The 25,063-nt window shown below is 33.6% G+C and overlaps 4 protein-coding genes across 4 annotated transcripts; 2 read left to right on the top strand and 2 right to left on the bottom strand.

Annotated features, from left to right (window-relative positions):
* Positions 1-3,618: 3,618 nt before the first annotated feature.
* LOC110694784 lies at positions 3,619-5,187 on the bottom strand. The gene has a single exon (XM_021871954.1). The coding sequence runs from the start codon at positions 5,185-5,187 to the stop codon at positions 3,619-3,621; it is 1,569 nt and encodes a 522-aa protein (XP_021727646.1).
* Positions 5,188-10,167: 4,980 nt separating this feature from the next.
* Positions 10,168-13,265, top strand: LOC110694728 (L-ascorbate peroxidase 5, peroxisomal-like). Its single transcript, XM_021871904.1, has 9 exons — positions 10,168-10,379; positions 10,979-11,097; positions 11,212-11,261; positions 11,428-11,493; positions 11,598-11,646; positions 11,991-12,073; positions 12,206-12,285; positions 12,429-12,531; positions 12,838-13,265. Exons 1-9 carry the CDS (start codon positions 10,243-10,245, stop codon positions 12,937-12,939), a joined length of 789 nt encoding a protein of 262 aa, XP_021727596.1. The 5' UTR covers positions 10,168-10,242; the 3' UTR covers positions 12,940-13,265.
* On the top strand, positions 13,103-15,837 carry LOC110694783 (probable L-ascorbate peroxidase 3). The gene is made up of 10 exons (XM_021871953.1): positions 13,103-13,164; positions 13,658-13,840; positions 13,975-14,099; positions 14,217-14,266; positions 14,672-14,737; positions 14,874-14,922; positions 15,021-15,103; positions 15,221-15,300; positions 15,371-15,473; positions 15,571-15,837. The coding sequence occupies exons 1-10, from the start codon at positions 13,103-13,105 to the stop codon at positions 15,733-15,735; spliced, it is 966 nt and encodes a 321-aa protein (XP_021727645.1). The 3' UTR covers positions 15,736-15,837.
* Positions 15,838-16,145: 308 nt separating this feature from the next.
* Positions 16,146-19,054, bottom strand: LOC110694727 (protein POLLENLESS 3-LIKE 2-like). The gene is made up of 4 exons (XM_021871903.1): positions 18,410-19,054; positions 18,107-18,319; positions 17,855-18,010; positions 16,146-17,326 (listed from the first exon to the last, which is right to left on the bottom strand). The coding sequence occupies exons 1-4, from the start codon at positions 18,578-18,580 to the stop codon at positions 16,649-16,651; spliced, it is 1,218 nt and encodes a 405-aa protein (XP_021727595.1). The 5' UTR covers positions 18,581-19,054; the 3' UTR covers positions 16,146-16,648.
* Between the last annotated feature and the right edge of the window lie 6,009 nt (positions 19,055-25,063).

The raw sequence follows: 25,063 nt of genomic DNA, 5'->3' as shown, positions 1-25,063 counted from the left end.
GAAATGTAATGTGAGTGATGACTCCACTTCTCTTTATTCAACACCTATGGATCCTAGCATAAAGTTGATACCTAACGAAGGTAATGCAGTTTCACAACTTGAATATGCTAAAGTAATAGATTGTTTGATGTATGCCATGACAAGTACTAGACTGGATATTGCTTATGCAGTTGGTCAACTAAGTAGGTACATTAGTAAGCCTAGTATGCTATATTGGCAAGCGGTTCGATGCTTGTTGAAGTACTTGAAGAAAACCAAGGACTTTGGTTTGTCCTATAGTGGATATCCTTCGGTTGTAGAAGGGTATTCGGATGCAAGTTGGATCTCTAACAAAGATCATTCTCCACAAGTGGATGGGTTTTCCTATATGAGGGAGGTGCCATTTCATGGGCTTCTGGTAGGCGTGTCGCGTACCTATCAAAAATAACCTGACAGACCAATACTAATGTAAACTGGCAAGTAAGGGTCGGATCCCAAGAGACTAAGGTTCAAAAATAATTAAATAGACTCGAATTTCTACTAAGCAAGAATCAATTATAATCATTTATCTACGGAACTAAGTATGAGAAGAATTCGAAAATAAGCTAAATAAGATGATTAAATCAAGTACTTAAAACATCCAAGATCTAGTTTCACCACAATTATTATCGATGCAATTGTAATTCTACCCTTAACATACGATTTCAATTGAACGGAGAAAAGTAAACCCTAATAATTACCAAGGATCTCTCTCGAGTATCAATGGCTTCCCTAACATACAATCAATCCTATTCTCATGGTATCATGCATATTAAAGACATTAAACACGTTACTCTCACTTCCCAATTATCAAACATAACTACTCTCGTGTTATGAATCAAACCCTAAATTAATTTACTCAAATCCGTTTATACCCAACTCTCGCTGTGATAAAAACAATGGAATAATCGCAATACTATAGTTACGTCTAACCTAGTATTGGCATAATCACAATCAATTTAGCAATTCAATTGTTAAGGTTGTTAAAGAATTTAAAGACTTAATTCATGCATCAATAATAATAGGGCTACACTAGATCTTGAATTAAAGAATCTACTCACACATGATTAAAGGAACAAAAACAATAATAAATAATGAAAACATAATTAAATAACAAAGGATGAAAAATAAATACCAAATCTTGAATAAAATTGAAAGTAGAAAGCTTGAATCTTGAATTACAAAAACTTAGAAAATAATAATGGAGAACTAGTTCTTAATAATAGGAATTGAAAAATAATATAAACTTAATGAATTAATAAAAAAACCACTTAGTGTAAATATAAGCCTAGAAAAGATAAGAAAATCGGCAAAAGGCTTGGCGCACAAGAATCCCAAGAGGCACGGACGTGCCTCTCTAGAAATAAAAACGCTGCAGAGTCTGTCTTCCAGGCACGGACGTGCCTGACTGCTGGGCACGGACGTGCCTGCTCTGCTGCGCGTATCACTCATCTTAAATCAGTCATACCTTCATATCCGGAGCTTTGTTTGAAGCGTGTAATATATCTTTGGAAAGGTCTTCAAGTCTACTTTCCAATGCAATTTGAATCACTCCATTATCATTTGTATATCAAAAGTTATGAGCATAATAGTGAACAGGTGTCATATTTGTCAAGTATTTCATCAACGTTTTGCTTCATTTTAACTCAAGTTCGTCTCGAACACATGATTTGATATTCGTGGGCCTCGGCATAGCTTCGTGACTTCGTAAAATCTCCAAATTAGCTCCGTTAATCCTGAGATACATCAAAAACAACGAAACTACCCATAAAAGCATCGAATCATCGAAACTAAACCAAATTACACCAAAATGGACTAAAACACTCGACTAAGCTAATAAAACCAACCAAAAATAAGCTAACAAATATGCACAAACACACGACTTATCAAACTCCCCCAAGCTAGACTAATGCTTGTCCTCAAGCATTTAACCATGAATCATAAGGGAGGAGAAAGACAACTTCTCAAACCATCATAATGTGCCATCAATTTGAAATCACGAGGAAAACAAAAATAAGAGTCAATATGCATAAAACCACCATAAACCTCTTAAACTTGGAATCGACAAACATCTTACCACACATCTCCCCATACCAACTCACACAAACATAAATAGCTCTCACTTTAGTTGTTAAAAATAAAAACAATAAACGCTCATGTGTTTACGAGGTGAAATATGATATCACTCAACCTAAGCATAGAATGCACATCAACTTCACATGAATCGGCCTCTTTAGGCTTGCAATGTGACTTTCTCCACTTCTAATGATTGATGCAATTACGAAAATCATGAAATCCATAAAGGGTAAGCTCGGTAAATAAGGGTTGGACGATGTAATTTGGGAATGTGGTGCTCAAAAAATAACAAATCCTAATCCCACTACACATTCAAATGTCGGGTTCAAGCCAACCTTATTTCCTCCAACTTCATACAATATAAACATAGCCCTTTTATTTCTTTCTTTTTCCTTCTTTTTTTTCGTTTCTTTTCTCTTTCTCTTTTTTTTTCATTCATTTTTTTTTTCTTTTGCAGAAAGAAAGGGATTCATAGCAAATTAGGATTAGGAAGACTTTTAAAACTTTTTTTTTTCTTTTCTTTTCTCTTCTTCCTTCCTTCCTTCTAATAGATCAATTCCCTTCTTTCTCTTTTTTTTTATACATCACTCATAGGGCTTTAACAAGTGTAAAACACCTTCAAAATAAACCTAGGAAAATAGCTCTATGGCTTTAAATGTAGGGTATCAAGAAGGGGTTAAAACACGGCTCAAATTGGCTCAACCTACGGGTGAATGAAAAATAAAAAATAAAAAAAAATTATGTAGGCCTAAAATGTGGAGGCTCTATTCTCTACAAGGAAATTTCAATCATTTTTTCGAAACATGCATCATTCAAGTCTCAAACAGTCAAAGAGCAGGACCAAGAATTCAATTATATGAAGGACAAACTAATCACACAAGAAGAAACATGACTGAGATAGAGTGAAATCAGTCAAATATAGCTCAAAACTCTCACCGGGTACACAAACTATTCACATAAGTAGAGCGGGGAGACCATCCTGGCCACAAACCAACTCAATTAAAAGCAAATTGGTAAATGGGTTTTTGAAAATTCTTTTCGCAAAGCACACATATATGATCATTATCATAGAAGCATAGGCATGTAATGGCATATCAACAACACTAAAAAGAAATAAACTAACCAAAAACTAAAAGAAAACTAATATATACATGGTGAAAAGTGAATCATCCCCCAAGCTAAACCATACATTGTCCTCAATGTATGCAAAAATCAGTGTAAAATGGGCAAGGGGAGAGGGAAACATATCTACTGATCGGGAGGGGGAAAACCATACCTCGGGTCGGAGCTAGGTTGGAAGCACGGACGTGCCTTATTTCGTGGACTCCATCTTCATAGAATTTGCTCTTTTCACCTATTTAGAAAGAGAAAATAATAAAAATTAGAACACTAATAACCACATCAAGAATCAAAAATAAAAATAAAAATAGGAATAAAAGAAAAGTAAAGGATCGAGAATGGGTTGCCTCCCATTTAGCGCTTGATTATAAGGTCTTTAGCTTGACCGTAGTGATACTCATTGGCTCAACCGGGATCACCACACGAAGGGGGAACTCCGCAATGTTGCCCATGGGAATGATTGCCTCCGAGTGACTCCTTCATTTTATTGTTTACCTGCCTTATATCCGAACTCACCTTCATGTGGCCAAAAACATCATTGGGTGGAATTTTGTCCTTGCTTCGCACGAAATTTCTATCAAATACATACTTATCAAACAAAGGGTTAGTAGCATCGATTCTTAAGCAAGTACCACCATCAAAAATAGAATTATGTTCATCAAAGAGCTTGAATATGACTTGTTTATCCTGGGCCCTAATGACGACTTGTCCTTCGGGAACATCTATTAGGGCTTGACCCGTGGCAAGGAATGGTCGACCAAGTATGATCGGGATCTTATGATCTTCCTTCATATCCAAGACAACAAAATCAACAGGAAAAACAAGTCCACCCACCGTAACTAATACATCTTCAACCACACCCTTAGGGAGTCTAGAGGTCCTATCAGCCAATTGAAGAGAAATAGGGGAAGGTCTAAGTCCTTGCAAGCCTAAACTCTCATATAATGAATAGGGCATTAAGTTAACACTAGCACCTAAATCGCACAAAACCCTATCGAAAAATTTCTCGTTTATCGTGCAGGGAATAGTGAAACTACCAGGATCATGCAGCTTAGGTGGTAGGTTATCATATAAGAGAGTAGGGCCCTTCTTATGTGCTACTTCCTTATCCTCATGTTGATCTTTAATATTCTTTACAAAATTTGCAAATTGAGGCATTTGAACTAAAAGATCAGAAAAGGGAGTAGAAGCGTGTACCTTCTTGAGGGCTTCACAATATTTGCCAAAATGTCTATCAAGCACGGCTTTTGACAACCGTTGCGGGAAAGGCATCGGTTCCTCATAAGCCGGTGGAGCCACATATTTGGAGCTTTGAACATCTTTGCCCTTTTCGTCTTTTCTAGACTCCTCACTGCACACCTTCTCAACAATTTGCCTCGGAGAGGCTTCATCTCTTCTCAAGAAAACAGCATTGCATTGTTCTTTTTGAACCTTTGCTTGATCTTGAAGAGTTGATAGGCGACTCACCTGTTGTGAAAGTTGGCTTATTTGGCTTTCCATGAGCTTATTATGGGCTTGCAACTGTTGGATGGAGTTACCTTGTTGTTGGATAGCACTATTGGTTGTGGTAATAAATCTCTCTATCATCACTTCAAGGCTAGATTTTTGGGGTTGTGGTTGCACTGGTTGTTGGTTCATGGGTGGTCTTTGTTGGAAACCAGGTGGTGTTTGGTTGTAGTTGTTGGGTTGAGGTGGTGGATTGTGTTGTGCTGGGGTGTTTTTGTATGAGAGGTTAGGATAGTGTTTCCATCCTTCATTATAGGTGTTGGAGTAGGGATCATAAGGATTTTTGGGATTTGAGGAGTAGAAAGCATTGGCTTGTTCGATGGACATCTCACTCGAATTCTGCGGGCAATTTGGTGCGATATGGCCCTGCACATTACACATTTGACAAACCTCCTTGGGGCTAGTAGAAGTTCCAGCTTGGAGCTTATCAAACATGCTTGTTAGTGCCTGCACAGAACTAGATAACATAGTCAAAGCATCTACATCAAGCTTACCTCCCTTTTTCACATTCTAACGACCTCCTGGATGATAATTATCATTGGCCGCCATCTTCTCAATCAGCTCCCTTGCCTCAGTTGGGTTCTTTGTCAAGAGAGAACCCCCTGATGCAGCATCAATGTAGATTCGGAACTCATGTGTTAGGCCATTATAGAAGGTTTGAATCGATAGCCACTCTGGGATACCGTGATGAGGGCATTGTCTCTGTAACCTCTTGAACCTTCTCCAAGCCTCATAGAGAGACTCGTCATCTGACTGTCGGAAGGTGGATAGCTCGTTCCTCAACCTGGCAGTCTTCTCATGTCCCAAAAACTTCACTAAGAAGGCCTTCACTAGCTTGTCCCATGTATCAAACGAGCCAGTGCCTTCATCTCTCAACCACTCTTTCGCCCTATCCCGTAATGAAAAAGGGAAAAGGCGAAGTATGATAGCATCATCTGTAACACCATTCAATTTCATAGTATCACATTTCTCCAAGAAACTATCAATATGACTTACTGGGCAATCATGTGGTGTGCCTGCAAATGAATCGTTAGAGATGAATTGAATGAACTGTGGTTTCAATTCAAAGTGCTGAGCAATGACAGGTGGTCTGACAATGCTAGAGAGGAGTCCGGTTGTCGTATCAGGGATACCGTACTCCAAAAGAGACTTCGTGGCATCTTCCATGTTTCTGTTGGCTTGGTTTCTCCTTCTTCTTCTACCTGCTCGTCTTCTTGCGGTCGCTTCGATTTCAGAATCAAAAGGTACTAGATCTTCCGAACCTGAGCTTCGTGTAGGCATGCAACAAGAAAACTAGAGAAAGAGGATCAAAAACACCAGAGAAAATAGCCGAAGCAACGAAATGAGCCTAGCAAAAACGAATCACAAATAATCTAATGAAACCGTTAGTCCCCGGCAACGGCCCCAAAATTTGGTAGACGTGTCGCGTACCTATCAAAAATAACCTAACAGACCAATACTAATGTAAACTAGCAAGTAAGGGTCGGATCCCAAGAGACTAAGGTTCAAAAATAATTAAATAGACTCGAATTTCTACTAAGCAAGAATCAATTATAATCAATTATCTACGGAACTAAGTATGAGAAGAATTCGAAAATAAGCTAAATAAGATGATTAAATCAAGTACTTAAAACATCCAAGATCTAGTTTCACCACAATTATTATCGATGCAATTGTAATTCTACCCTTAACATACGATTTCAATCGAACGGGGAAAAGTAAACCCTAATAATTACCAAGGATCTCTCTCGAGTATCAATGGCTTCCCTAACATACAATCAATCCTATTCTCATGGTATCATGCATATTAAAGACATTAAACACGTTACTCTCACTTCCCAATTATCAAACATAACTACTCTCGTGTTATGAATCAAACCCTAAATTAATTTACTCAAATCCGTTTATACCCAACTCTCGCTGTGATAAAAACAATGGAATAATCGCAATACTATAGTTACGTCTAACCTAGTATTGGCATAATCACAATCAATTTAGCAATTCAATTGTTAAGGTTGTTAAAGAATTTAAAGACTTAATTCATGCATCAATAATAATTGTGGTGAAACTAGATCTTGGACTAAAACACTCGACTAAACTAATAAAACCAGCCAAAAATAAGCTAACAAATATGCACAAAACACGACTTATCAGCTTCTAAGAAGCAAACTTGCATTGCGGACTCCACAATGACATCGGAGTTCATTGCTTTGCATTCGGCTGGTAAAGAAGCCGAATGGTTGAAGGATCTCGTGTTTGAGATTCCTATGTTCCCAAAACCGATATCACCAATAGTGATACATTGTGATAACAATGCTACCTCGACAAGGGCTTATAGCCAAGTTTATAATGGTAAGTCAAGGCACATTGGAGTACGGCATAGTTCATCCAAGGGCTTATCAAGGATAGTGTGATCACCATTGGTTATGTTCGAACAAATCTTAATCTCGCCGATTGTTTCATAAAGGCATTGGCAAGAGTTGTTAACAATAGGATGTCAATCGGTTTAGGATTGGAGCCCTAAATAATTACAAATGAGGGAGTCTTAACTTAACACCCAATAAGACGTTGGGTCTTAAGTTCAATAAGATTAACTTTCTCATTTTCTAATTGGGAACTTGTTTATTCATCCAAGGTAAAGTTCCGAATTTACTGTGATGTATAAGAGGTTGTTTAACTTGATAGAATTCCTGATATTGTTCTTTGTCACAGGAGCATGTTTGGGATTTTACCTATATAAGTACGAGGTTTAGCCGCTTTAAGAAGCTATTAGGGGCATAGCTTTGATGAACTTATGAATAGATATGGACACATGGCTTAAGTGTCAAGTAAATATGTATTTAAGTAATTAATCTTGTGTGTGTAATATCTTCAAGTATCCAATATGTGTTGCTTTTGGTTCAAACGTTTTACGATACCGAATGGATACGGATACTTGAATTGTATGTTGCACTAAATGTGAGTTCAAGTCTTTGTACACTTTCATTTATGCATGAGATTGTTTTTGGGATGATGATGTTTTGCAATGAGTCAAGTTTAATACTCTAAATGGGGGAGGATTGTTGAATTATTTAGAGAATTGGTGAAAAATATTCATGTGTTTGATTGAATTTCTTAGGTTAAGGTGTTGAAATTCAATTAAACAAGTAAAAGAGTAATTTGTATCTCGGTTTAGAGAAGTGTTCCTCCGCCCTGCAGTCCGCCCGGTGGCGCGCCCGGCAGGTCGAGCCACCGCCTGATAGGGCGCGAGAGCGAAGAAATATTAAACGATGTCACCGCCAAGCAGGGCCATCGTTGCCCGATAGGGCGCGAGAGCATTCAAATTTTTCTGGGTTGCTTGGTTTCTCTCGCCCGGCAGGGCGCGGGTGTAAGCCTGGGCAATTTGACGGTTATTCTTCAGTTTGCTTGGTTTATTGCTCTTGATATAAATGTGATAGTTCATATTGACGAAACATACTTCAAGAAATCAGTTTATTCTCATTCTCTTGAAACCTTTTGCAAGTTATTGTTCATCATCACAAATCACAAAAGCTTATTTACATTGTATTGTAATCATCCTACTTGTGATTGCAATTGACCTTCGTTGTATCTCCAAAGTAAATTTCCGTGATACCCGGTTGTACTATATGGTCGGAATTATACTTTTGGGAAAGTGATCCCTTTCACGCCTCGAAGAATTTTCCGTTAATTTTATTTGCTTTTCTTTGTGACCCTTGTTTAAACACTAAATCCCCTACAAATATTGTAGTCCTAACTTATGTATACATAAATATGCCTTAATTGTGAGTGTTTTAGAATCTTAATATAGCTAATTAATTAATTTAAAGAAAGATTGAGTGGAAACTCGATCTATTGACCTTCAATTGGCCATACTCTAAAGTTAGTGTAATGTCGAATGGTATTTGATACTTCCATATTGGGTATGATCAAGAAGCATTATACTAATGAATTTTGGTCCCAATTCTTTCATATTGGGGTGTATACTGTATATCGAGTGTGAAGAATCGAAACTCCCTTTTTCTTTGATCTTTTGCAAAGTTTTTTTGACAAAATTGAATTCGGTTCCTTGACAAGACTAAATTTGTATGTTTGACAGAATTTAATTCTCTAATATTATGGATTTTGAAATATCCTTTGAGATTGGTAGCCTAATCATAATCTTGTTTATTTATTGTGCAATTAGATTAGAAAAATTTATTGTGTTAAATAGACTACAATCAATAATTGAAAACCGTTTTTTAAACTCTACAATACAATCAATTGCTATTTTGCCAGCATCATTTTAAATAGTCCAATAAGATTATCGTCATGTTATTTAGGGTGTTTGGTGGTAATTTAAGCTAATTTAAAAGCTTATTCCACCAAATAAGCTCATTTTTAATAAGCTATTTGGAGGAGCTTTTTCATTAGCTTATTCAACAACTTTGAAGTGAAATGACAACTATAACCTCATTTAACCCAAAATCCTACCACGATAAAATATGTTAATGCATGTCCTTATTGGTCTATTTACATACTTAAACACTTTTATATAATCAGCTTATACAATTAATTAGTCAAATTAATTAATACAATCATGTCAATATCAGCTAACACAATCAATTTTAGCTTTAAGCTTTCAGTTTTTCACCAAAAACAACCTATACATACAATAAAAAATGTTTTATATTAATACTTATTGATAAGTGAAAAAATATCATAAATTGGTTATTAGTTTCACCATTTCATTAATTTCAAATGCTATCTTATAACATAAATGAGTGGTGAAAATTTTACTCAATAAGTTTAGATTTTTTTTTCCTATCCTTTTAATGATATATGTAGCATTTAGGGCTATATATAAGCATTAAATATACTTTCTAAAATGAAATTAAGTTGGGAATTCATAACAAATTTACGCGTAAATAGGTGTAATTAATGTTAACTTATTCTCAATATTTCCTTTTTTAACTTCTTATACATAGTCTTTAGGGCTATGCTTATCATTTTCCTTTCATTTTTTCTTAGTTAGATTGTTACTTTTTGCATGTTATGAATCACCAATATTACAACAATGCTAGCCGGGTTAGAAGCTGATTAAGACAAGTGGTCAAGTTGATCGGAAATTGCTCCAATCATGTGGTACTTCCATTATTGTATTATTTTTGGATAACTTAATAAATTATTGAATATTATTCTTTCTAGATTATGTACGCAAATACAGATGAAGATGGATCAACTTCATTCTATTTTTTTTTTTCACAGAACTGGATTCTTCTAATTAAAAAAATCAGAAGCCACCCATGAAAATGAAACATATCGTACAATTTTAATATAATTTTATACAATATTTGTATAAATTACTCATACATATTTTGGCACGTGAAAACTTGGAATAAGCTTTATAATTTGCGCTTTTTTGTTTTCATGACACAAACTTTGTATAAATATAAACCTTCACAAATCAAAATTTGTACACATTTTCTAGTAATCTACTAAATTTTATTTCATTATTAAGCGTTTCAATAAAAATTGTGTTGTACCATGGCACATCAACAACAATCGCGAGCAGGGCACATTGTGGATGCCGAATACTTGAAACAAATCGAAGGGGCTCGTAGAGACCTTCATCATCTTCTTCAAAATAACAAGAAATTTGCTCCCATTGTGCTTCGATTAGCGTAATCTTTCTTCTTTAATTCATCCCTTTCACCTCCTAAAATTTTTTTGTTGTGATCTGGTTTTAAAATACTCATTTTGGTTGAGGATCTTCTAATTAATAATGTTATCATAATAAAGTCCGCATGATGATGTTATATTATACAAAGAACTCGGTAGATCCAATGATTAACATATATAATAGTAAATTTAAATCATGTATTACAGATACATAATACAATATAGAAATGTGGTGGTACAAAATTTTGGTAATACGTTAGATTGTTGTGATTATGGTATGTTTTATGACCGTACTAGAAATTACTCCGTACTAAATTTTGGATGTTACTTAAATCTATCATCCCTTGTGACCCTATACTCTTTCAACAATTCTGAAATTCTCAATCAATTCCTTTATTTTGTTGGGTTCTCCATGCAAGAATTCAAGTTAGTTTAGAAAGCTATGTCATGATCCGTAGATGGCTAATCTCTTTGTCCTTATTGGAATATGTTAAGTGTTACATAATTAAAAAAAAATTCTCAAATTCAATTCATCAACTTATAAATAAAGCAAGCATACTAGTACATAAGACCCCTTAATTACTTGGTTTTGGTGTCGTAGATTTCATGATGCAGGTACTTATGATGCCAAAACAAAAACTGGAGGTGTAAATGGCTCAATTAGGAATGAGTTGAACAACCCTCCCAACGGCGGTATTAAGAATGCTATTGATTTTTGTGGTGAGCCAAACAAATTTTAATTTGTCTCACGAGACATGTGAGCGTGTCAAAGTGTGAGTTATGGTGTTATTTAAGTTATATTTTAACACAACTTTCGGTTATCTGCCGTCTCAGAACAAGTGAAGGTCAAACACCCCAAAGTCACATATGCTGACCTTTACCAGGTAAATTTCTAATTGAGAGAAAAAGAAAAGTTAGATAATGAGTTATTATTAAGCTATCTTTACATTACTGCTTTTTGGATAGAATACGAAGTAGTGTATATACTTAGTGCATACGGTCTAACTTGTCAGCATGCGTGTGTCTAACTATCTACTGCTGTTGTTTCAGCTTGCTGGTGTTGTTGCTGTTGAAGTTACCGGAGGTCCTGTTATTCCTTTTATCCCTGGTCGACCGGTAAGTGACACATACAACATCAAATTTGAAAGAGGTTATCTCAAAATCCTTCTTAGTTTTATTTGATTACCATAATAGTACTATATTGTTGTTCTTTGAAATAGGATGCCCTGGATCAACAAGACCGCGGAGACCTTCCAAATCCTAATGGAGGTACATAAAAACACTTTGATCATCACCCGGTCTTGTGCTAGTACTAGTTATACATACTGACATAACATTATCAATAGTGTTACCTGGCTTATAGTTGTCATGCGCACAAAAATGATATTGTTCTACAAAGGGATCTAATGCAGGAAAAGTACATGAGATTATGTTTTTTATTCAAGCATTGAAGGCCATAACCTAGCTAGATTCGCGTATGAGATTTTATGTGTTTTAATTGTTTGTCCTTTGTTCCTACCTTTTACATGTAACGTTTATGTATTAGATTAATTGTAGCAGAAGTATAAAAAAAGCATAGTTGATGAATGTATGGATTCTATACATTGTTGTAGGTTCCCAGCATCTGAAGGATATATTTTATCGAATGGGCTTGAACAATAGGGATATTGTTGTTCTATCTGGAGCTCACACTTTGGTAAGCTAATTTTTCTATAATCCTTTGGCAATCTGTATTTCAATTTTTTTTTCATGGAAAAATGACCATTCCTAGTTATGATTGTTTATTTTGTACACACCTTAGCTTATTCTAAATTTACTTAACTTACAGGGTCGAGCACACAAGGATATATCGGGTTTTGATGGTCCTTTCACCAAAGATCCTTTGAAGTTTGATAATTCCTATTATGTGTAAGATTACATTGTATTTTCAATGGAAGTTATTACATTAATAAGATATTTATTCATGTAAATATGTAGAATTTCCTTATATGTATTTATTTATAGATTGTCTTAACAAAGTTTACTTAGATTTAGTTTCTTTTCGTGACCAGAAACTTGAGGAAGGGTGAAACTCCTGGACTGGTGCAATTCCCTACAGACAAAGTTCTTGCCGAGGACCCTGATTTCCGTAAATATGTTCAACTGTATGCTAAGGTAATACAGTATATCCATTTCTTAGCAAGGATAAGAAGCACTTCACTAATAAAACTAATTTATAAATTCAATTTTTGTCGCGACCACTTTCTAGACATACTGTTTTAGTACTATTTTACTCTGTAATATGGCTCTGAATACTAGCTACTTCTAAAATTTGACAATGATAGAGAATATTCTGCGTACATTATCAGGCAGGACGAAAGAATGAACTATGCAAGGCTCTGATGACAGCAGCTAATTGAGTTCTGAATTATTTTGTCAAATTATGAACTGATCAATATTCATTCTGTTTGGAATTGGTAGGATGAAAAGGTCTTCTTTGCACACTACGCGGACTCACACAAGAAGATGTCAGAGCTCGGGTTTCACCCAGGGCACCCATGCTGCCACTCTAAGAAAGCCTGAAAGGTAGAAGATGCATGAATGAATGGCAGCCTAGACTGATATGTAGTGGATGTTGATGTAGGCTGTGGTCTAATACTCTACGTTGTTATTTTAAATTAAATGTGGGATCATAAACTTTCCCTAGTAATTGTACTAGTATTATGTAATATAAAGAGTGCTAATAATGGGGAATATTGTACGTGCACGAGTTCACTTGCTCGAAACTGGTACAGTCCCCTACCTCATGTACTAAGAAAAACTCGGCTTGTTGCCATGCTTTATTATTGATATCATGTTTTGTAATCACTAGGTGACATTTTATGCCTTAGTAATTTAATGATTTTCTATCTGTCTATCTATTTTTGGATTATTTTGGATGCTTTAACCATGACTAAATTGCATAAGCCATTTCGTAATAAGGTGACTGCATTCAACATCTCTTAACATTTCATAGGTTCAAAAGAAAGACGTAAAGGACAAATGACTAATACGAATAATTATTTTTGCAATCTTACAATTAAACAACAATTCTCCCAAACATTGAAATATATCTTAAGTATTTGCTTGGGAATAAACTCATTCCAAATTTTTACTATGCCCTCCTATACAAGCAAAAGCATTAAAGCAATCCCTTTCTTGAGCAGTTCCAGTAATTAATCCAATCCTTTGCCTTCGCTAATTCCCTCAACTTTAACTTGAATTGAACTCTTCATATTCGAAGCTCGTTATAAATTAATAGCCAATATATTACCATTAGTCCGAGACTACACTTCCATTTTCTCAAAATTTTACAATATGCTAGGAAGAGAAAAAAAAAACAGTTGGTGGATGGCGAATATTTGAAGGAAATTGAGAGAGCTCGAAGAGACTTCCGCGCTCTCATCTCTGCCAACCAATGTGCTCCTAGTATGCTTCGCTTAGCGTACGTAATCTCTCTTGCTTCATTAACCATTTTGTTGATTCAGGTCTTAAAACTTCATATTTTCCACTTATATGTACACAACTTTTTTGTTTATTCAATGTTTAAGTCTTTCTTGTTTTCTGCTGGTGTCGTAGATGGCACGATGCAGGTACATATGATGCAAAGACTAAAACAGGAGGCCCGAATGGCTCAATCAGAACCAAGTATGAAATGGAGCACAGAGCCAACCGTGGCCTCAAAACAGCTGTTGCTCTTTGTGGTGAGCTAAAATAATTAGTCCTAAAACTGGTTTAATTTCTTGTGTATGTGAATAAGAATTTCTTGCAACAGTAATTAAACTTCCTCTAACAACTTTTTTTTTAATTATTCATTTCAGAAGAAATAAAGGCTAAACACCCAAAGATCACTTATGCAGATCTTTATCAGGTAGAATAATTAGTCACGTATACTATTTTGGAATGTTAGATTTATTATTTTACTGTCACAATGATCCCTCTATTCAGAAGCCGGGTTGAGACAACATGACAATTAACTACGAACATACACATATGTATCTATATATGAGTTGCTCTTTTTGTGATTAATGTATGTAACGAGTTTTCCTAATTTAGAAGAAAGGAACTTCTCTAAGCATTCCTTCCTTTACTATTAAGTCAACAAATTTAGATGTCAACTTTAATAATTAAACAAGTACCTAGGTTAATTTCACCTTCTTAGCCTATTACATTGGTTAGACTAGTATTAGATGCTCAACAATGTTCTTTATCATAACTAAATCAAGCCACTGCAATCTGTTTTAGCTTACTCTCAAACATCCCATGTTTCTTTCAGCTTGCTGGAGTTGTTGCAGTTGAAGTCACAGGCGGTCCAACCATCGACTTTGTTCCTGGACGAGTGGTAAGACAGTACATACATACATACATACATACATACATACATACATACATACATGTTATAAGAACACTTTATCTGTTATATACTTCTTGAATATTATTGCATCACGGTGACAACTTATTATCGATGTTAATACCAGGACTCCACGGAATCTCCAGAGGAAGGACGCCTTCCTAATGCAGATTTGGGTATGTATTCTACAACTATCTCTTCAGTAATATGAGTAATCTTCTGGTAACATGTTAGTATGAAGGACATGTTACTTAGAGCATCGATTCGATTACAGGTGCTGCACATTTGAGAGAAGTATTTTACAGAATGGGATTTACTGACAAGGATATTGTCGCGCTATCAGGAGGCCACACACTGGTAGACTGTTAGACCTTAGCACAATGTTACGACCTTGTTCTCTTCACCTGATTTTTTATAAACCAAACTGGTTAGTATTTTGCTGATTTGCTCATTTTTGGCCTCTGGTACATCTAGGGTGAGGCGCATAAGGAAACATCAGGTTACGAAGGTCCTTGGACTAAAGACCCAATGAAATTCGACAATTCCTATTATGTGTAAGTTCGATTCATAAATTTCATTTATCCATTATATGTAACAAACAGCTTATACTAGTAATATTATCAGGGAGTTGTTGAATGGTGAACGACGAGGGTTATTGAAACTTCCTACTGATAAGGCTCTTGTAGAGGATCCTAGATTTCGACGCTATGTTGAGCTCTATGCTAAGGTAATCTACGCTTTCAGCCTTTCAACACAGTGTATTTACAGTTCTGAGCTTGTAAATTAGCTGCTGAATTAACTGATGAGATCGTTTAAAATATCAGGATGAAGACGCGTTCTTTAGAGATTATGCAGAATCACACAAGAAGCTCTCAGAGTTAGGGTTCAATCCACCCATGCCTTGGAGAAAGATTGTTTCCAAGGCTGCACTTGGTGTAATTGTCTCTGTTACTGTAATCATCTTGTATGAATTAAACAAGAATGAATAGAATATACAAATGCTGAAATACATATATATAGTACCAAATAAAAACTGAGAATTTCTTTACTGTTCCCTAATTTAAGAAATAAAGGAAATGAATTCCATCTCATCCGAAATGTTGCATCAATTATGTCAATTATGCGTTACATTTTTTTTTTTCTGAAACAAAATTATGCACGAATGTAAACAAAAACTTTAGATACGTAATTGTTACGGCGCTATATTCTAAATATGTGCTGAATAAAGAGAAAACCCTCAAGGTTAGCTAAAGGATAACTTTATTCTTATTCAACTATAATAGCGTTACATTCTAACTATGTATGGAATAAAGAGAAACCATAACTAACTAAAATGCATATACGGTTCGCCAAATGATAATTTTCCTTATTCAATGCTATAAAAGCCAAATAGATGAGATTGAGATAAATGACAATAAAACTTTATTATCTTCATGTGATATAAATAATTCCTTAGTTAAACAATTAAGACTATTTCTCAATCCCCAAAACTACTACCAATATGCAGCACAGCAGGCTGAAAGTTAAACATTGTAAGAAGATCAAGAAAAAGGAGAACAAGTGCATCTCCTATTATACTAAATTAATTAAATTAGCATAAATTGAGTGAATTAAATTAAATCAATCCAAGACTCAATTTTTTTTTTTTTTTAATTTTTTTTTTAAAATTTTTTTGTTAAGCTCTAGGACTCAAAGACAAAGTTATATCCTGAAAAACTTTCAGCCTTCTGTCAACTGCAGCAGCCTTCTTCACCTCAAACTTCTGTGAGATTTTCTTAACTTCAGCAGCAGAATTTTCTGTGTCAATTGTATTCAGAACTGCAGAAATTATAGCATCCTCAAAATCTTTGTCATCAGGCAAAAAATCAGCCACTTTGTTAAGTGGTTCCTCCAATGACCTCCTCAATATCTTATTTTCCCTCTCTTGATTACCATTCTTACTACTAATCTTAACAGTCTCTCTAGTGCTGGATTGTTATTCTCATTTCCGAAACTCGCCGCACTCCCGGATCTCGTCCTCTTAAGGGTCTCATTGAATTGGGTTCCCCCCAATTTGGAGGAATAAAACGGGGGTGCATCAATATTCCAAGAATTTCCCAATGGTAAAAACCCATTTGGTTTTGGTGGGAAGTTCTGATTATTGTTTGATAAAATGTTGGAATTGGTGTTTTCATCAGGAAATTCATCTGGGATTTTGCTGGTTTGTTGGCAGGTATATGTTTCTCTGCAAGGTTGAGGCTGCCAAAGTGAGGATGATCCCAAGAAAGTATTGAAAAGCCTGCTCTGTTCTGAAACAGAGTCCCCTGCTTTCTGCATCATCTCTGATTCTAAGTCTGCCAGCATTTGTTGTGCCCTTTCATAAGCCTTGAGGTGGGAGTCCATCCCTCTCGGCCCGTCTGCTACTGCCGGTTTCACACGCCGGAGAGTCTGTTTCGCCTCGACGATTCTCCCCTGTTTCATTAGGCAGATGCCTAAATTGCACATCTTGTTGTTATCTGGTGCAATAGATAATGCTCTTCTGTATGCATCCTCTGCTTCTACATAGTTGTTTTGCTGCATCAGTGCCCATCCTAAGTTTCCCTGAAATAATAATTGTATGACGGTTAGTTATAAAATAATTGTTACACTCTGACTTTTGTCTTTTTTTTTTTTTTTTTACAACAACACTTTGACTTTTGTCACCATTCCACAAACACTACTTTGACTTCTCATTTGTGATTTATATACATATAATAATATGGGACCTTATTATAAATATTATAATGGTTTTTGAACATATAATTACAACTCTGTGCCAATGTTACATCGGCATATGTAGAAAGGTTTAATGTAACAATTGTTTCAAATGAAGTAGGACGTAGAAGTTATTTAATGTAATATGAGGTAAATTTCCAAACATTTAATTAGACATACGCCGTATTAATGACTTAATGTTACATTGGCACAAGTAAAAAGGTAAAATGTAACCGCTGTTTTGGTTAAAGTAGGATAGATGGGTGAATTTTCGTAACCTGGGATCGTATCATGCTAGAATTTGTCGTATATTTAAACATTAATAAATTTATTACCAATTGAAGAATTGAATAATTTTATGGACTAATTTCTTACCAGCAAACGAGTGGCCTCTTGCTCCACTGAGACCTGAAATTTTTTCCCTTGAGATCGCGCTGTTTTAGTCCTTTTCCCATTAAATGCTAACCCTTGTTGAATCAAATACAATTTGTGCTTCAAAAGAGCTATTTGATCATCCAATCTCCCACATCTCTGCAACAACAAACACCACAATCAGTCAATTACCAATAAATTTTAGGATTACACCAATTTGTTTTTTAATCAATTTTCAAAATTCTAGTAAACTACCTTATAGAGATCCAAGAGAATGTTGTCAAGAGACTCCTGAGCCTGCTCCGAACACCGGCTTCGCAACGATTTAATAGCCTCAATCGCTTCATCAGCCCGATTTTGCTGTTTCATTACAATAGCCATATCCTTAAGAGCACTATCAACTCTATCTCCAGCATTAATTGCAGCCCAAAATAGAGGAATTGCCTTCTCTGGATCTTTATCCACCAACTGATCGAAATAACCCCCAAATCAAAATTCAATACATCAAAAAAAATAAAAAATAAAAAATAAAAAACAAGTACTGAATTATACACAAACCTGAACATGTTTGGCTCTAACATAAGGAGTATCACCAACAGGAACTTTATGGGTAATGTGGAATGACTCGGACCGGGTTCGAGGCATCGAAAGTGGCTTCGCTGGAGAGCATGGTGCTGAAGCTGATTTTGATGGCCTAAACCCAGGAGGACCATTCCACATTTCTTGCATTTTTTTAATTAATTTTTATTTTGAAGCAAGATATGAGTTTTTAGTAATGAAGATTAAGTTAAGTTAGATTAAATTAAATAATAAGAGAGATTAGATAAAAATGCAGATAATCAGACTCTCAAGTGCAGTTTAAGCAGAGGAGAGAGAAAGTTGAGGAGGAGGCAGAAGGGAGGGGAGCGGAGATGAAGAGAGGAAAGGGCAAGGTAGATATTTGGTTTGAAATTCTACCGTTGGGCAACGGTACTATGTTTATTTCTTTTTTTTATTTTTATTATTTAATTGATTGTTCAAGTAGCCGTTAGTCCGTTACAGACTCAGATATACGGTGGTATACATGTTCAGGTGATTGGGCTTGAATCAGCCCATCAATCTTCCTAATGGGAATGAAAAATGAAAATGCTCGATTTGGGTTTAAGATTTTGACAAAGGACTAAACGTCTAAACTTATACTGTATGATTAAAGAAATCATTTTGTTTCTTTCATGGTCCACATTATATTTTTATCAAAATAAATTAATCATCTACTTACCCTACTTGTATAATATAATACGGAGTAAAATGACTTTCTCAGGCCAAAACTCTGCGTCAATGCAAGTGATGCATTTAAAAAAATGCGAAGGTAGTACAACATGTAAATTGTAGCAATATTAAATACAGAGTAGTAATAAATCTACTTTTTAACATAATAAATTAGTCAATTTCAATACTAATTAATCATGATACCACTTCCTTGGCGAATATACTTTAAATCCACAATATAGAATTTATAATTTGGGGTTTTTGTTTAATTAAAAAAATAATAATTTGAAACTTATACTATATTTTATTCTATTAGCACAAACAAGTAATAATTGAATGAACAACATAGAAGTTTGAATCAAAATGATAATAATTGAATAAACAAAGGTTGTTCTAACTACGTAGCTATTGTAGATAATCCATTTGTCTGCTCTTTCATTCCAAATTGGTAGTCCCTGCATATTGAAATCAAATTCATTAATATAATCACTTGATCAGCTAACAACTTTATAGGTCTTCCAACATAACTCATTATTATTATTACTATCGATGAGTTCATTATTTGTCATTTGTATAAAATCGCCCTTCACCTATACAAAGCAGCCCTTACAATGAACAAGGGTAGGAAACGCCGCAAATATGGGATGATCCAGTGAAATCAATCTCCCTCCACATTCAAGGAGGTATCCTTGGTATCCTCTATAAAGTAATGGTAGAGTTCTGGCGTCAACAACTCGGCTTGAAGTAGGAAATATACATTATTATAGGTAACACAAACCATACCCATTACATCCGATGATGCGGCGGTTAGGGTTAGAGTTAGGGGTTCGCCGCCAAACCGTAAGATCAATATCAATCCATTTACAATTATCTGAGCAAAAAACAGTCAGCTTCAGAGTCAAAGAAGGATCAAAGGAACTACAATAACCCTGAACCTATAATCGAAACGTCTTTCGATGTCATTATAGTAAGGATCCTCACACACTAAACTAGCCCATGATGTCTAATGTCTTATACAACGACACCCGATTCGGGGGAAGAGCAACCCATTGTTTTGTTAATGGATTACAAGTGTAAAACTGGTGATGACTATCTTTTCATTTCTATTAGAATTAATGCATAAGATTAAGTCTTTGAATGCAGCAACAAGTTTAGCTTCAAAAGGAAGAAAAGTCAAGAGGAATTTCGGAGAGTTGAATACCTTGTGAAACGGGGACTTTGTCCGAATTATCCCTTCATTGTTTACTAGTCGCATCGACAAAAACGTCCATGGAGGTTTCTTCAAAGGAAAAGAAAGATGTTTCTTGTGATTAAGGAATTTCATCCCAAATTTAGGGTTCGATAGTAAAGATAACCAATGTTTCGATACAAATTTCGCTGTGATTACACTTTCACACCACGGAAGTCGAATAAATATTTCGATCAATAACTCGTCAACAAGATCTTCAATGCTTGTGCCTTTTTTTTTTTTTTAATTAATAATGATAGATTTTCCATGCTTGTTAGATTTGCCATTTTGTTAGGGTGAAAAACCCTAATTTTTATATATACTGTCCTCTGTTTATCTTTTTCCCTAAAAACTTATATATGGTTAAAAAAAATTCTTCATTTTCTGTAACCTACTGCACATAATATCAAATATGATCTTAAATGAATTAAATAATAAATTATTATAAAAATAAAAATTGCCATATTAACATAGTTTGATTTTTATTCAAGGAATTATATAAATTTGTCAAAAACTGATACATACGTACACCAAAACATGTCATGAAAATAATATGATTAGTGTCAAGCTAGGGTTTACGATCTTTTTTACTAAACGGGTCATTATGACATGACACGGTTAATCAAACCGACTTGGGTTAATGTTGAAATTTCCAACATAAAACCAAGAATAATTCGGAGTAACTACTTATATATGGAATTGATATAAATCTTTTAAATGAGGCTAATATTTTTATTTTTTTTATTATAGCACAACAAAAAAAAATAAATAGGAAAGATAGATAGTGTTAAGACTGAGAGTAACCATTAAGAATACAAAGTAATAAGTAGACCTGGTTATTGGACATGGTAGCCCAATGATAACAGGGTCAAGGTCAAGTTTGAAAATTTTTGAGGGTCATTATTGACACATCGTCAAATCAAGTTTTTAATGGACATGCATGACTCTTATGATCGAATATATAGAGGCAATATAGGGTTAAAATTTTCGTTCAATTTAATTCATAGTAAAAATAATGTAAAAAAAATTACATAAATATATTCGTATTTATATGTACTTAATTATGACTTTGTCCAATAATATATATTTTAATGGATAGTTTGTTGGCCCGGTCATTATCGATCCACAACCCACACTGACCCGACCTTTTATTGAAAATATGACCTTTGACCCGACCCTAACTCGACCCGCCCAATAACTAGGTCTAGTCATAAGCGGGCTTGGAGGATTGGTAATGGGTGAAAGTGGAAGAGAGATAATTTGATAACCAATTACCATGTTACTATGCCCTAATTTAAGGCCCGTAATGGAGTAACACTGTCACAGGCTAACATGCTAATTATTAATAACTACAACCTAATGTAGGTATTAATACCTACACCCCCTCGATCCCCACGTGTACTATACAACTTGATTAATAAAAATCAATTTCCCTTATAATTTTACCAACATTTAAAAGTTCTCTCTCCTCATAATTTTACCAGTTTCTCTCTCCTAAACTACCAACATCTTCCAAACTTGTCTTGAAAAAAAATCAGAATTCTCTTAGGTCTATACTAAAACATTAGATTTAAGAGACGAAATCGAAGAAAATTTCTACAAAAGAATGACTAACAATCAAATTGTAAGTTGATTTTGTTTATTTTTTGAAAAAAAGTGAGTAAGTATAAAGATGGAGACTATCTTTTTACTTTTTTCACCTTTTGGGACCTCACTTTTATTTTTTCACCTTTTGGGACCTCAAGTGACTTTTCCGGCTAAATATTAATTGTGGGTGAGTTAAAAAAATAGTCCCCTGGTTAAAAAAGATAGTCCTCTATAAAGTCAACCTTAAAAGATAGTCTCTTATATAGAAAAAAGATAGTCCCCTATAAAGCCAACCTAAAATGATAAAAAAAGATAGTCCCCCTAAAAGTGAGGCTAAAAATACCACAAATATTATAGAATAATAGATCTATCAATATCTGTAAAAACTAAGGCTAAAAATAAATACTCAAATTTATTTAGAGTATTAATAATTTATATTACTTGCACAAAATAATTTCCTCCAAATAATAACAAAAAAAAAAAAAAACAGAAAACTCAAAATTGTTTGAAAATCTCTCTCGCATGCACCATGTTTTGAGCGTTAATAATTTTTTAGAGCAGTAATTAGCGAGAAATGACTAATTGAAAGCCTTGCTCACCAAGTTTATTATGCATGTATGTACCATTCAATATGGTAATTATCTTTCTATCCCTTATTACAAGAGTGATATGCAGTGGATGTGAAGAGGTTCTAAAAAATTAATTGGGTTGATTTTTTAAATAAGCTTTGGTTAAAAATAAATTTATAAACGTTTAACCAAAAATAAAAATTTGCTTAATAAATTTTTTTTTTTTTTCATACTAGCTTGGGTTAAAAATTAATTTATAAACGTATTTCATTTTTATTAAATTTATATTTGATAGGATTTAAGTTGGAGAAATAGGGATTTTGAGCATTCTCGTTAAACTGACTCTTAAATTATATAATAAATTTGATACGACAACGATACTTAATCATCGAGCCGTCTGCCTGTTGTCGGCATTTATTTTCAATTACCAAGCAAATACACTCTGGCCCCATATTTCTTGGTAATTTTATTTTTAATAAATTAATACGGTATACAAAATAAAAATAAAAGATCCTTCAGTTTTTGGATAAATAACAGTTTAAAAAATTGTACTTAAATTTCCTTCAGTTATTTTTTAGGAATTTGAAGGACCTATGGTCTTGGAATTGACATTTATTCAATGAAGGGACTATATTTTTATTTTTTTTGAAATTCAATGAAGGGATTATTTTTGCTCCAGTGAGTTAAACAAGAATTAGTTTGCCGGATTGTTAACTAGAGGTCTTAAAAGGTGAAAAAAAAATGAGTGAGGTTTCAAAAGGTGAAAAAACTAAAAATTTAGTCCCCATTGTTATACTTAACTCAAAAAAAGTTCAAACAATAACTTTTTATTTGCCTAATTCTTCAATAATATGAAATTTCAGCGGTAGTAGTTCATGATTTCTTATAATTTTTATCATAATAATAATTTCTTGTGATAGATTATGGTACAACGATGTTTGGTACACTTTATTTTAAGTGGAATTAACTTGTGGTGTGTGTTATTAAATTAGCTTATAAAATTACTTGACAAAATAAAAATAGAGTGTAATTGCCTAATTTTATGGACAAATGATCTACTTCGTAGGATTATAGAAATGTAAATTTAGTTCGGAGTGAAAAATTATTTTTTTATGAATGTTCATTTTTATTTTGGTAAATGTTCATTTATATATTAGTATATGGTCATTCACAAATTAATAGTTAATCATTAGAATTCTTCACATATCTAGTAAGAAATTTCAATTAGAGTTTGTGAAAACTCATAGTTTTTAATGGAAGTGATTCTTATAATTAATGTTAATTGAATTATGTTACAACATTTTTCCATAATTATAACGTAATTTAATAAAAACTATTATTCGGAGAATTTCAACTAGCTAGTACATTTAATCTATCGTAAATGTTCATTTTAGATAGACCTTATGTTCATTTGTAGAAGATTAAATATTGAAGTTATAATTGCCAACAAATATTCAAATTATAATAATTAAAATTAAAGACAAATTATCAATTTGATTTATGAAAGTGAAGCATCAATCATCAATTTATATTACTTAATTTGTTACTAAAAAGTGTTATTTGACGAAAATTGAATAGTAAATTTTAATCTATCGTAAGTGTTCGTTTTAGATGGAAAAAAAATCATTTTAGATGGAATTCATGTTCATTTATAATCGTTATCATAATAATATATATATATGTTCATTTAAATTTGTTACATGTTCATTCATTTCTTTGCTTTATATGTTCATTCTCATATTGAAAGATGTTCATTTGCAATCTAATACAATATTTATTTTTATATCTAAATATATTAATTTAGTTTTATACTTGTTCTCATATTAAAAGATATTTGTTTCAAATTTTAATACTTGTTTGTTATTATATTAAAAAAAGCTCAATTTAAATTTTATATTTGTTCATTCTCGTATTGAAATGTTCTTTTGACTTTTAGTATATGTTCATTTTGTATGTTGAAAGATGTTCATTAGATATTAATACTTGTCCATTCTCATATTGAACTATGTTCATTTTATGGTGATGTGTTCAAATTTGTTTTTATAAATGTTTATTTAATTATCCTGCTTTGTTCATAGTGTATTTTGATTGATACTTACATTTTACTTTAAAATAATTTGATCTCTTATTACACATGACAATAAAAAAAAAATAAAAAAAAAAAGTTGAAGACGATTAAGTGTATATTGAGAAAAATATATGTATCAAGGAAAACGCACAAACATTATAAGAGTAAAAGGGGGTACAACTATATACACAAGGACGATAATTCTATGTACTTTTTATTTATACCAAATGTATTCAATTTTTTTTTTATTTTTTTTTTTTTATTCAAAGGAGGCTGAGCCAAGCCAATAATTCACTTTGTAAGGCACATATATGATATATTGATACGTACATTTTTGAATTTAAGATTTGCACTTTTTTAATTGTTTTTAATTTTATTCTTAAAATTAAGCATATGTACATTTGAAAAGTAAAATAGTTCCCTTTTATGCTTAAGAAACAATGAGTATGTATTAATTTAAAATGATATTTAATTGTAATTATTTTAAATTCTATATTGAGTGATATTTTTTC

Source organism: Chenopodium quinoa, unplaced genomic scaffold (genome assembly GCF_001683475.1).
Source record: "Chenopodium quinoa cultivar QQ74 unplaced genomic scaffold, ASM168347v1, whole genome shotgun sequence".
NCBI classification, from domain to species: Eukaryota; Viridiplantae; Streptophyta; class Magnoliopsida; order Caryophyllales; family Amaranthaceae; genus Chenopodium; species Chenopodium quinoa.
Note: the sequence above shows the minus strand (reverse complement) of the source record. Positions and strands in the feature narration are given on the sequence as shown.